This window comes from Lolium rigidum, chromosome 5 (assembly GCF_022539505.1).
Source record: "Lolium rigidum isolate FL_2022 chromosome 5, APGP_CSIRO_Lrig_0.1, whole genome shotgun sequence".
Lineage (NCBI taxonomy): Eukaryota > Viridiplantae > Streptophyta > Magnoliopsida > Poales > Poaceae > Lolium > Lolium rigidum.
In genome coordinates this window covers 199401945-199416443 of record NC_061512.1, presented here as the reverse complement: position 1 = coordinate 199416443, position 14499 = coordinate 199401945, and the positions used below count along the sequence as shown (strand labels likewise).

General features: G+C 44.3%; 2 protein-coding genes across 2 annotated transcripts; both read left to right on the top strand.

Annotated features, from left to right (window-relative positions):
- The first annotated feature begins 4063 nt into the window (after positions 1–4063).
- LOC124651587 (zinc finger protein 2-like) lies at positions 4064–4843 on the top strand. Its single transcript, XM_047190645.1, has one exon. The coding sequence runs from the start codon at positions 4064–4066 to the stop codon at positions 4487–4489; it is 426 nt and encodes a 141-aa protein (XP_047046601.1). The 3' UTR covers positions 4490–4843.
- Positions 4844–9757: 4914 nt separating this feature from the next.
- Positions 9758–10207, top strand: LOC124651995 (zinc finger protein 2-like). The gene has a single exon (XM_047191013.1). The coding sequence runs from the start codon at positions 9758–9760 to the stop codon at positions 10205–10207; it is 450 nt and encodes a 149-aa protein (XP_047046969.1).
- Positions 10208–14499: the final 4292 nt, after the last annotated feature.

The following is a 14499-nucleotide window of genomic DNA, read 5'->3' as shown; positions in this document are numbered from 1 at the left end:
AAAGCAAGTTAAGTGTGGTTTGATTTGTGTAAACTCAAGTGGCAAATCCTCTTAAGCATTTCATCGAACACCTCTTGTGCATGTGAAGAAGAGAGGAGAGCAATACACCCCTCTTGTGAAGAAAGTGAAAAAATGGCTAAGTGTGGCTCACACTTGGGCAGGGGCAAGGTTATGTAGCCAGAGGCGGGGCCTTTGGACCCGGTTTGTATTACAAACCGGGACTAAAGGGTTCCCCACGACTGACACGGCCTGCCGCGCCCTGCGGTGGACCCTTTAGTCCCGGTTTGTAATACAAACCGGGTCCAAAGGCCACTACCGGACAAGCTCCAGCGGGTGGGGTCGTCCTGGGCAGAAACGAACCGGGACCAATGCCCCCACTGGACCCGGTTTGGTTCAATGACTGGGACATTTGCTTGGGTCCAAAGGCCTCTTCTCCACTAGTGAAACATGCATTTATACATAGTTGAAATGGCCTATCATACACGGTAAACCTTACTGTCAGTATGCAAGGGTGAGTGATGCTCCTATACAGCGCACATGGTTTATCTAACCGTGTGTGATGGTGCTATCTATCGCAAACAGTTCTTTGATATAAATCATTTGGAAAATGTGTGGCCTTCACACACGCTTTAATTTTTTTCTTTCTTTCGTGTGTGTTTCTGACAATAGAGGACCGTGAGTTTGAGCTAATCGTGTTCTTTTCCAGAAATCATCACATATGTTGTTAATCAGCTTCTATTAGTCATACCTGCATACCCAGTTGTACCTATAACTCATGCACGATTTCTTCAAAACACAGTACAAAAATTGATTATATTTGATTGTACATTTTATACAACACATGCATACATGCATTACAACATACATTCGATTGCTAGCTATACAAATAAGTCATTCCTGGTTAGCGTCCTAGACAGGTTCTTGGTTATGCCTTTGCCTCCTAACATTGTCATTTTCGTGTAGGCCACATGCAATGTTTTTTTTCTTCGTAAAAACGCACACTAGTAAATATCAAACATAATATGGACAACAAAAATTTATTTCACATTTTTTGAAACTTTCAAATAGTATTTTTTTCATTTTTGGGAAACTAGGTGCGCGCGTACCAAGGTTCCATCCGTGCGCGTGTAGAGAGAAACATGCATTTCAGCAAAGATATACTGTACTAGGCTAAGACTAGCCCTAATGGAAGTATCATAAGTAGTATCATGCATGCCATGTTGGCAAAAATCTGATGTGGCGCACCAATTAATGAGGTGAGAGATGAAGTGGTATCATAATATGATACCGTATAATAGCACGTAAAACTAGAAAACTTAGTGACAAACACATCATGTACACAAATTTGTATTGACATTCTACAAAACATTAAATATGATGATACTATAATACTATCTTATGATACATTCTACTGCGCATTTGCATGGCCGAAAACTAATGTGCAAAACTCAGCCTCTTGTCCATTTAAGCAAGCATATATATTAACTACTGTCAGCTATATGATCATAGTCTCATGCCGTACGTAGATAGAACTCAGTAGCTCGATCGAGTATTTCTACAAGCATGCTATCGATACATCGTCCGCCGATGACCCGAATGGTGGTACCAAACTGATGATGGCCGCAACAGCTCTCATCCATGATCATAACGGCATGCAGACGTCATAGTTCAGGAGCTCGACGAGGCCACACACGGACAATATCAAGCGTAACTGGGGAACTGGGCACAATAATCAACTCTTCGTAAATTACTTCCACGCTACCGATCCAATCTAGCCGGAGCACATATTTTGGCGCTGCTTTCGGATGCTAAGAAAGTTGTTCTTCGCTATTCTCGAAGGTGTGAGGGACCCCGACTCGTACTTCGAATGCAAGACCGAAGTCGCCGGTAAATTTGGCTTCACTTCTTACAAAAATATATGTTTTGCAGCTATTTGTATGTTTGCATGTGGAGTTTCTGGTGATCTTGTTGGTGAGTACTTGCTCACGAGCGATACCAACATGTACTGAGTCAATGTACGAGTTATGTAAAGTCATGATTGCGGTGTTCGACAGTGTTTTATCTTAGAGAGCCAAATGTTGCAGATACTGCACGATTCTTGTTGATCAACAAAGCAAAGGGGATTTCCTGGAATACTTGAAAGCATATATTGCATGCATTTGTGAGTAGAAGAAATGTCATTTTGCTTGGTAGGGGCAATATACTTGGCATGTGGGCGGGTGAACTATCATTCTCGAGGCTGTTGCGTCACAAGAACTTTTGATTTGGCACTTTTTTAGTATCATTCTCGAGGCTGTTGCGTCACGAGAACTTTTGATTTGGCACTTTTTTAGCATAGCAGGTTCTCACAATGATATTAGCGTGCTCTGCCGCTCCCTGGTATTCTCTAAGATTGCGGAAGACAATGCTCCAGTGATGAACTATGATATCAATGGCCATGCATACAACAAGATCTATTATCTAGCTGATTGCATCTATCATAATTGGTTCAAACTTGTGAAGACCATCCATGTTGCTGAAAAAGAGAAAAAATGAGAGGTTTGGACAACACCAAGAGACTTGTACAAAGGACTTGGAGCTGGCATTTGGGGTGTGCTCAAATCTCGGTGCGCTATGTTTGGTACCCTGCTAAAACATGGAGCACTGAGACCATGTGAGAGGTGATAACCGCTTATGTGATCATGCACAACGTTATTGCTGATGATCAGCGTGATGATAACCTCCATGACCAATAATGATAATTTTAGGGTGAATTGGTTGAGCTGAAGCCTGGCCCCGCAACACTTGGCCCATTCCTCCATGTGCATCACGAGATCCGTGATCTCCACATCACCTTCGACTTCAAGCATACTTGATTGAGCATTCGTGGACACTAGCAGGAAACTAGCAATCATCTCATGTTATTTATTTCTTTTAATTTGCTTTTAGACTATGTTGCGTAGTTGGCTGTGAACTATTTAAATTAATTTGGTTGTAAACATTATTGCTTTCATTTATATTTTTGCCAACTCGGTGAAATAGCGCGGACCAAAAATGGGCATGGCCGCTAGATCTACCTCGACCCAAACGAGCTAAAGGAGGACAAGACAAAAAAGAATTATCAACAGCCCGATCCAAATAAATTTAAAAAGGTACTCCCTCCGTTCCTTTTTAATTGACTCGGATTTAGTACAAATTTGTACTAAATTCGAGTCAATTAAAAAAGAACGAAGGGAGTACATTTTATGTCTAAAACAGGTCGGACCGTTCCAGATGCCCTAATGTTTTACAAGATCTATCTTGGCATCGATCTGTGCACTGAATCCACCAGTAACGTCCACCGTCCATACGCGATTGCGTGGGACAACGCTACCAGCCTAGTGGCATGCAGCAGCCTAGCGTGATCCGATCTGGGGCGCGGCCTGCCTGGATAAGGCTCAAAAGCTGCACATAAATTACTGCTTAGAGACAAAGGGGGGCTTAATTAGAAGCGACAATCACTGCCAGTATAGCTCCATGTCTAGCCATAGTGCACGGTGCACCCAACTGTATCTTCAGCAATCAGCAACATGATAAACTGCATACCGGCTTCTCTCAACAACAACAAAAAAAACTGCATACCGGCTGTGTGCAGCTTGGCCATTATATCGAAATGATGAGTGCACAAACATTGTTTTTTTCTGATAGAAGACGCTTTATTATTTAAAATGTTTAAGCATTATTATATGTTGAGGAAGACAGGAGCAAACCCGTGTAACCGTGTTGGCCAGGCGATGTTCCGTTGCTACAGAGATCGTAGCAGTTGGCCGGAGACGTACGTACGTGCGCGCGCAACGGCGTCTGTCCAAACCAGTCACTACACCGGCCGGCTCCACCATTTCGATCCCAGTCGAGGAACAGTACGTGCAACACCCCGTTAGGTGCACAACGTGCTAGCTGTTTATTTAATATATCCAGCAATGAGCAATCTTTGCTTAGCACCACAATTTTTTTTTTTGAACAAGCACCACAAATTGATAGGCCCTCTTCCTTCCTTCCCTCTTCCTCTCTCTCTCACGCACTCCACTGTCCCCCTGTAGTTGTAATGGAACAGCTAAACACTGAGCAGGAGGACGAGCTCGACCTCAGCCTCTCGCTCGCCCTCCGTACCTCGCCTGAGCCCGGTGGCTTCTTCCTCTGCGTCTACTGCGACCGCAAGTTCCGCAGCTCGCAGGCGCTGGGCGGCCACCAGAACGCTCACAAGCACGAGCGCAGCGTCGCCAAGCGCCGGCGGGAGATCGCCGCGGCCACGCGCGCGCACGGGTCGGCGCACGACGAGAGGCCACCCGGCGGCGGTGAAAATGTCTTCTTGTCTGCGACTGGGAAGGCGAGGAGGACCGAGGCGCGCAAGGCTGCTTCTGCTGCTCTGGTGCCTCATGGCATAGCGCGTAAGGGCGGCGGGAGCTCGTCGGAGTACGGCTACGGCGCCGTCGACCGCGATGACGAGGTGGACCTTTCTCTGAGGCTATGATCGGCCTGCTAATTCGTCGCATCTCCAACTTTACTTGAATAATCAGCCGCTAGCTAGTTCATTCGGCATGCCAAAGCGCGATCTACTTTTCGGTTCAATGTCGAATGGATTGTTTGTTTCCAGCTCTTGTGTGTGTTGGATTGATCTGTTCTTCTTAGCTAGCTGAGTATGTCTCATGTTATTATGGCTTAGCCAGAAAGACATGGTGATTTACATGTACCTGAAGGGAACACCAGAGACTTGGTGTGTTCCATCTTTGCTCTACTTCGCAGATTAATTGGGTTTGAAAATTCTTTGGTTAAGGCTCATGGGAGGATTCCTCAACCCCAAGTGATCTATCAAATTGTGGGCGTGCGCTCCAGTACACCCCCCCCCCCCCCCCCCCCCCCCTCCGAAACTCAGTTTGGGCTCAAAAGCCCGGCAAACCCATATCCAAGCTCGTACGTGAACCCGTATACGCCCGTACCTATACCATATGCGTAGGCTGTTGGGACCTTCCTCCATGATCTCCTCTCGACCACATTCACGAGAAAACTCGACGAGCCGCCGCCGTGGCACTCCGTCGAACGATCTCCGGCGCCCACGATCTCCTCTTCACCGCCGCACTCCGTCGCCACAAAGCTCCTCCGTCGCTTCTCCACGATCTCCTCTTCACCGGCATCTCCAGGGAGCTCGACGAGCCGCCGCTGCCGCACTCCGTCACCATAGACCTCCTCCACCAGCGGCATGTCTTCTCGACGATCTCGGCACTCTCATCTCCACGATCTTCAGGGCCTGCTCGACGAGCCGCCTCTACTGCACTCCGTCGCCTCGAGCTCCGTCTCTCCGGCGTAGGCGGTCTTCCGCAGGACACGACGTGGAGGTTCGCTTCAATCTCTGCCGCCGGACATGTCCGGCGTCTCATCTTGCTTGTCCAGCGCACTGAAGACAGGCCGGCACACGAGCACCAGACAGTCCGGCCAGTGGCGGACAGGCCAGCTCCTCGCTCCCAGACTGTCCGCTGTCCGTTTGCGTTTAATTATGTGTACTAAATATGAAATAGTGATTTTCATTGCGTATTGTTTAGAATTTTGCATTAGTTTTTTTATTACGTGCGGGTTTTGTGTAGTTTTTGGAGAAATGGGGACTATAGCTCAACTTGGAGTGACGGGGATGACGGATATATGGGCGATGATGATTCTAGTTCGGAGAATAGTTCCAAATCCAGGATCTATGAAAATGTACCTCCTCTTGGGGAGAACGTTCCATCATCGGCATCCTCAGAAAACATGAGTGAAGTATGTTGATTATTTTTTAATGGCTACCAATGAATGGAAGCAATGAAATGACATGTTACATTCTTTGTTTTTCGCTGTGTAGGTGCTACACGGTGGTCACGAGGAGGATGAGTATTTAGACATGGAGGTTGGGTTTGATGAATATAGCGTGAAGGTAGGACTGCATCACGAGGAATCAAGCTTTTAAAATAGGAGCGAAGTAAGTATATAATTTTAGTATGGCAAACCGTCAATGTTACCATTGGAACGACAACTTTTATGACTTATTTTCCCTACATGTGTAGGTGATATCTGGTGCTGACAATGGGCGTGAACATCATAGTCAAGCAGACCCAGATATTGTGAGTAATGAATATAAGATGCACTCAGTGGAAGAGCACTGTAAAATACTGGACATGACATTTGATTCCGAACCGGCGGCTTTTGTCTAGTACAACAACTATGCGAGAGAGCATGGCTTCAGCATCCGAAAGGACATTTTGAAGAGGGCAAAGCGAGGGAAACGTGGTAAGGGAGAAATACGGTTAAGGCGGTATGTCTGTTCCAGGGCAGGGAAACGTCAGAAAAAACTCTTAACGCAGGAAGGTCGTAGTCGCAGGCTAAGACCCGAGACTCGTTGCAACTGCAATGCCAATCTCATCGTGAAGCGTGACCTATCGAGAGGAGTATGGGTTGTCAAAAGTTTTTAGGGCAATCACAGCCATAAACCAGCTAGACCGGACGAAGTACCATTTCTTAGATCGCACAGAAAGATTAAGCCGTACCAGAGAGCTGGGATACTATCTTTGGGAGCAAGTGGGATGAGAAAGTACATGATTATGAAACACTTTCTCAGAACACATGGCTACGGTGGTGTAGGCTTCATAAGGCGAGATCTGTACAACCTATGTTGCAGGGAGAAGAGGAAGCTTATTGCGAAGGGTGATGCTGCCACAACACTTGATATTATGGCCGCGAGGAAGAAGAGTGATCCTGAATTCTTTTTTGATTACCAAGTAGATGATGAAGGACGGCTGAAAAGCATGTTCTGGTGTGATTCTCAGTCACGGGAGGACTATATATCAGGATCTTGGCGACGTGGTGGTGTTTGATAGCATGCACAAGATGAACCGGTATGATATCCCATTTATTTCCTTTGTAGGCCTGAGCAATCATCGTAAGACTACGGTGTTTGCATGCGCTCTCGTGTCAGACGAGACGGAAGATACATATGCTTGGCTGCTTCGGACATTCTTGACTGCAATGTGTCAGAAGAAGCCCAAAGGTGTTATCACTGATGGGGACGCCGCGATGATATTAGCTATTCAAAATGTCCTTCCAGACGTGTGACACCGTCTATGTACTTGGAACATAGAGAAAAACATGAAGAGACACATTGGTCATAAGTCGCCAAAGGAATTTCGGCCATTATTATACAACGCCACTTCAGAAGCCATTTTTGAGGAAAGATGGAGCGCGTTTTATCGCAAGTGGGAGACAGATAAAACCCAAGAATAGCTCAAAAGGATGTACAATAAGAAGAGAAATTGGTATGAAAAGCAATCAAAGAAGTGAGAGTTTGAACTCATGCCTTCACCTTCACCTGGATTATGGTATGACCCTAGTTGAATTGATAATGCATTACGAGAATGATATTGTTCGCATCCGTGAGAGCGAGGCCGAAAATGACTGTGTCTGTTCCCAGAGTTTACCGGTGGCAGTTACTGAATCTAAAGAGATAGAGGTTGCTCTTGCACATGCCTTCAGTTCAGCCAACTTCTACATATTGCAGCAGTATGTGAAGAAGCTTGGTGACCTCGAGGTTTTTGAGGAATACGTGGGAATAGGGGGCTCTAAACAGTTTATGGTCAAATGGAGGAATAACGGCAGATACTCGTTTATCGTGGAGTATAGCCCTAATCAGCCGAAAGAGTTAATACAGTGCAGCTGGCCGAAGAATGAATCGTAAGGGGCTTCCATGCAAGCATATCCTATATGTATTGAAGCACATAAAATTGTCCAAAATACCGGACTATTGTGTTCTTCGGCGATTCTCCAAAATGGCAAGAAATGGATTGCCAGCACGGCGCAGAAGCGATCTTTTCGCGTACGGTTACTCAGGGCCAGGGAAGCAAAAAAGATACAACGACATGGATACAGTAGCGGTAGAAGCTATGGATGCGGTAGTAGATGATCCGACAATGTATAATGAGTTCATGGCATATACGAAGGGCTTAATAGCAAGAAAATATGCAAAAAAGAATGGACATGATGGTCACACAACCTTCATTGAGGAAGACGCATATGGCTGCTTTCGCACTCTTGGTGGCAAGAGCGGCGGGCGGCGCTGGTTATGGAAGCCACCTCGCGGCCATGATCTGTGTGGCGGTGGGGCTCCTAGGGCACAATTTGGACCCATGAGTCTCGGTCGGGGCTAGGCACACCTTGTTCATCGCATGTTTGTCATCTGTTGATGACTGCATCGAGGTCCAGTTTGTGGAGATGTGTGACTTCCGGTGAAAACCGAGCCGACTTCGGTCGTGGCAGATGATGGCGGCTTCTTGTGCATCGTTAGTTGTTGATGACATCATCAATGCAGCACTCGCCTCCCTACTCAGGCTGTTTCGAGGAAAACCCTAGATCTGGATTTTCCGGATCGGACGATAGTGACACTTGGCGCCAGTCTCCCTCCTGGGGCATCGTTTTGCAGCAGCCGGTCGAAGGGGATAGAAGGTGGAGCGGTGTTCCGTCTACCACGTCGACGACAACGAGTCTCGGCGTTGTGGCGTAGCGGGGCCATGGTGCCGAACGCGATGTAATGTACACGCGCATGGTAGGGGCGTTGTCAGGCGGCATCGATGGCAAGCCTGCCCCGGGTTATGCAAATTTTTGCCTTCAAGATGGACCAGTGGTTGATGGTGATGATGGCTTCTATGGCATGTGCATGAGGTAGTCGCTAAAGAGTCTACTAGACCGAATGAGCGCTCATGTTTTGCTTAGTTGGTGTCTCGAGGTATGTGATGTTCCCGGTTTCTAGTTGATGGGAGTTTTTCTTTGTTTTCCAAGGAATAAATACATGTTGACATGATCTTCACTCATTGTCGGGTGTAGGTGTTGCATGGTGGCTTCAGGTTTTTTAATGTATGTTTTTTGTCCGATATTTGTTGAATATATCAATAAAAAAAGTCGTAAGCATCTTTTCGATGCAGAGGCCAAGGGTACTCCCTCCATTTCGAAAAAATGGCATATGAGGAAATAGTAAGGGTGACCGTCAGATCTCATTTCTAAACTTACCATATATGGTCACATCTTTCATACTATTGAAAAGTATATAAAATCCATAGACATAGAGAATGCGTGGATAGAAACATGGCACACTATGTTTTGTTGAAAAAAAATATAATTGTTTGTGAAAAGTGCAACAACCATAAAACGATTTATACGTACATATAGCCCTTAGGCTAGCCATAGTGCTAGTATCATAGCTAGTATCATATATATTGGTCCCACAAAAATGCTGATGTGGCAGCTAATTAAGGAGGAGAGAGGATATTAGAGTAACATAGGTGGATACTGTATCATAGCGCATGTCACGAGAAAAGTTAATGCCAAACAAATCTTGTGCACACATTTACATTGAGATTCTAAAAAGTAATAAATATAGCATAACTATGTTACTACTTCATGATACTAACCACTATAGAGATAGTACCATACACAAGTATCATATGCATGATACTACAACATGATACTTACCACTATGACCAGCCTTATGCATTCCAAACCATGTTGACCAGGTGACGTTCCGTTGCCACAGACGCCGTAGCAATTGGCCGGAAACGTGCGCGACGTCGTCCGTCTACACCACATCGGCCGGCTCCACCATCATGATCCAAACAGTACGTGCCTAGGCGTCCCTTTATTTAATGTCCATCCTTTGCTTAGCACCACAGCTTCACTCGCAAATCATTGGCTCTCTCTCACACGCACGGAAAAGGCATCTACTCCTGCAATGGAACACCTAAACAGTGCGCAGGAAGATGAGCTCGAGCTCAGCCTCCAGCTAACCCTCCACACGCCGGCCACGGCGCCGGAGCCCGGCGGCTTCTTCATCTGCGTCTACTGCGACCGCAAGTTCCGTAGCTCGCAGGCGCTCGGCGGTCACCAGAATGCGCACAAGCACGAGCGCAGTCTCGCCAAGCGCAGGCGGGAGATCGCCGCCGCCACGCGCACGCGCACGCACAGGGCGGTCCTGAACGGGAGGTCTCCTGGCAGCGGCAGCGGCAGCGGTGATAACTTCTTGTCGGCCGCGGGGAAGGAGAGGAGGACGGAGGCGCGGAAGGGTGCTTCTGCTACTCTGGTGCCTCATGGCATGCCTCGCAAGCGCGGCAGGAGCTCGTCGGAGCACGGCTACGGGACCCTGGACGGCGCTGACGAGTTGGACCTGTCTCTCAGGTTATGATGGCTATACTGATTCGTTTCTCGATTGCGCATGTACCTTAATTTAGATAATTGCATTATCATCCTCTAAGCTAGTTGTCTGGGTATGTCGAGGCCTCCTCTTGTTTGTTTCAAGCTCGTGTTTGTGGGAATCGAACTGTTCCCCTTCTAGTTGCGTTTGTCTGATCAACGGGAATTCATTGGCTAGAAAGACAGTTCAGTGATTTACATTCAAAGATTTGTGTGTATCTTTGCTCTAATTTGCTTATATGATCTTCCATTCAAGAGGTTCAATATTTTGGGAAGATCCCTCAAGTGGTACTCAAATTGTGCATATTCCATGTGACATTCTCTCTTTTATCTACACCCCGATGGATCCAACTGAAGGTGTATGCTTCTCCGGTTATCACTTGTGCAACAGCTAGCCACTTCGAGAAACTCCATTGTTCCGTGAAATATCAACATGGCAATACTATAGTTGGGAGAGAAATATATGTTTTATAGCAATTTACAAGGATTACAATCCGTATGAATTCACCTTATATATAGAAGCGTTCCGACCCAAGGAATGAGCCGTATGAGACGAACAAGCTTCCTAAGGATTGCGTTCCTACAATACACTCATTTCACATATACTTCCTATATATGTTCTCTAATATAAATAATTTGGCAAACTGATTCAGTTTGCTAAAACGTCATTTTGTGATTCAAATTCAATAAGAAGATTAACGGCGCAGCGAAGTGAAGCCCGTCATCGGTAGGCTTGGGACTAATCCTAGTAAAAGAAATATTGGAAAGTTGTTCAGTGAATTTTCAGGTACCTTCGTGGCATATTCAAAGCTAGCTTGAAGTTTTTGCAAGACTGATGAGAGATTCGCAAGCTATATGGATTCAGATTTTGCTGTTAATTTGGATAAGAGGAGATCCCTCACGGTTATGTGTTCATTCTTGATGGATGTGTTATGAGTTGGAAGGCAACAATGCAACTTGTTGATTCCTAATCTACAACCGAGGCAAAATACATGGCTATTGATGAAGTATGCAAATTGTTTATTTAGTTGAAATGTTTGTATGCTGAGCTTTGCGGAGATGAATTTTGCGTTAACTTGTTTTGTGACAGTCAAAGTGTCATATACCTTACTAAATATCAAAGGTTTCATGCGATAAAAAAACACACAAATGTCAAGTACCATTATGTTCGCTACATTTTTGCACAAGGTAAACTGAAGGTATGCAAAATTGGTACTCATGATAATCGTGTTAATATGATTACAAAGCCAATTCATGTTGTTAAGTTTGAGTTTTGCTCGAGCTTGGTTGGTATAGCTTCTTAGTCTAGGTGGTTATTGGCGCTAGCAAGTATTTTCTTTGTTGTTCATGAGATTATTGAAGCTTATGCTACAAGATAAAATTTATCTCAAGCTGGAGTTTGTTATTTGGTGATCTAAGTTCAATTAGAGGGATAACAACTGAGTGGAGCGAGACCCCTCGCCAGTACGGATTGTCATTATCATCTATTTATACCTCTTGTAAGACGCTGACTAGGGTTGATCGCTTCATACGATAACCAACTGCATTTGTAAATGCTCTCCAATTGTTGGCTGACACCCATGCATGGTTTTTACGGGGGGGTTTTTTTGTTGGAGAGGGTTTCCGCTTTAAATCTTGTGTTTCTCGTTGTAATTTCCTTCTTCGCTCTTCATTATTCTCTATGGCGTTTATAAAATTAGTGGAGGAGAAGTATGACTTATGAAACAAGTTAGGCCTTATAAATATTTTATTTTGAGCAACATGAATTTTCTCCCTCTTCAACTTCCTGGAAAATTCTAGTGGGGCATCTATAGATTCAGATTCATTTTAATATTCATGTGGACTCCCTATGTTCCACTATAATGTGTAGCCAACTAAGCTTGGCTCTTTTGGCTAGGTTCTTGTGGTGGAACAAGATGACCGAGGTTCAAGTCCTTGGCTAGGTTATTTGTGGTGGAACAAGATGACCGAGATTCAAGTCCTGGACTTGACATGACTGCTTGCATTTACCTATATTTATTTTAGGATTTAACCATCAGTGGTTGGTACATTTCCGTCAATCTCAATATTTGTCGGCTCAGTTTTATGGATGTGCTCAGCATTAGGATCTGCATGCATGCGTTCATAGGGGTGATTATACATGCATGTTTCCGAGCGTCTGCGGTGTAATGTGTTTTAAAAAATTATAAGGTGTACAAATTAGTCAAATGTTAAAACTTAGAAAGTTAGATAAAATAATAAAGACGAAACTATGAACATATGCAATACTGAACATATGCAACTATGAAAACATATTTTTATGGTGAATCCGTTTTTGTTGATTTGATATTGTATAGGTTCTTATATGTGTTTACAAACTTGGTCAAAACTAAAAGATATTGATTTTTGCTAACTTTGTACTCCTAGCTTGTATTTTGCAATCGAGATATTATTTTTTCCGTGGGATTTTGTAAACCTTGGAATCAAAAATCTACATTTTTATGTTTCTAAAAGTTAGAATCCTTACGTCAAAAGAATCCTAAAAATTAAAGTGGTGATTGTATATCAAATTGTGTACTTTATTTGCGCCTCCTGCAATATTTCATACCTTTGCAGCTATTCTTGGAGTAGCCATTGACTTGCTCTTGGCAGATCCTCCATGAGCTATAAATATATGGATCCTTCCTCGGAAGACCACATATCACTAGCATGATAAAATACAAACAAGTAGGCTTGTTGATCGATCACAAGAATGAAACAAGTCATAACATAGAAACACAATGTTGATAGCACACAATAAACGGAGGAGCATGCATGATCATTGCAAAAGTGGATCCAAAGTTCATCTACACTACTACGGTGTAAATCCTAGCATCACAAGAAAAGTGGGTGTCATCCTAATACCGTAAGTTCACCATCACATGAGGGGTTAGTATATATACCACATTATCAAACTTCAGTACATAATAAGTCTTTAATCCTAGCTAAACCAGAATGTACATCTGCAGAAAATCATGACCATCACCTCCACGCATGCGTCCCCTCACCCACGGCCGCAAGGGCAGCACTACATGTTGGCGTAGTACTTGCCAAGATAGGTCATGAGCTACAGGATCCAGTGTGGCAGATTCATGTCAACGTGGCTCACCGCCTCCATGAGAGACTCCTCTCTGTGAAGCCAATAATGTCCATCACGGCGGTGTACAGGTTGGGGTGCATGTCCGTGGGCTTATTGTCCCGGATAGCTTGTGCGACCTCCTTGACAGTGATAGTCATGTTGGTGAAGGCCGTCAGCTCGTCGATCGTGAAGCACCCTCTTCCTCTTACGTGTGTACACCTTTTTAGGGGCGTTAGCAGGCTTCTCAGAGGGGCCATCAAGGATCACGATGTCAGACTCTCTCATCCCAGCATCCTCAACTTACGGTGCAGCTGGAGGCCTGCCCAAGGTATCACTGGATCCCATGGTGTACTTCCCAGTGGCGAGGTTGAATGCAAAGATGGTCTACATCTGATGCATGTAAAATGAATACATGAAATTCAAAGTTTATTGTAGTAAAATCCTTATTATATTGCAACTTTATGATATTTGTTGGGACTAACCTATTAATAGTTGCAAAAGTGCACAAGTTCTTGTTTTATACTTTGTTGTGTAGGAAATATGCAAATATCAAAGGAAACAGGTCATTATGGCAAAATTTAGACTTTCCTTATATATGTCCATGCAGTACATTTTTCTAGATGGCCACAATAGGCCCTGAAGATAGCGTCAAATTAAAAAGTTCCAATTTACAAAATTGTGGGGAATTCTATTCTCTTGCTTTTAGACATAAAATTCTCCCCAATCAAACTCTATATGCCCCCTTGGCCGTCATATTATTGAAGGGTACAAAGGTAGTTTCAGGAACCCGAAAGTATGTGATGTGGTTGAAGGAGATATGCCCTAGAGGCAATAATAAAGTGGTTATTATTTATATCTTTATGTTTATGATAAATGTTTATATGTCATGCTATAATTGTATTAACCGAAACATTAGTACATGTGTGATATGTAGACAAACAAGAAGTCCCTAGTATGCCTCTTAAACTAGCTTGTTGATTAATGGATGATTAGTTTCATAATCATGAACATTGGATGTTATTAATAACAAGGTTATATCATTGTGTGAATGATATAATGGACACACCCAATTAAGCGTAGCATAAGATCTCGTCATTAAGTTATTTGCTATAAGCTTTCGATACATAGTTACCTAGTCCTTATGACCATGAGATCATGTAAATCACTTATACCGGAAAGGTACTTTG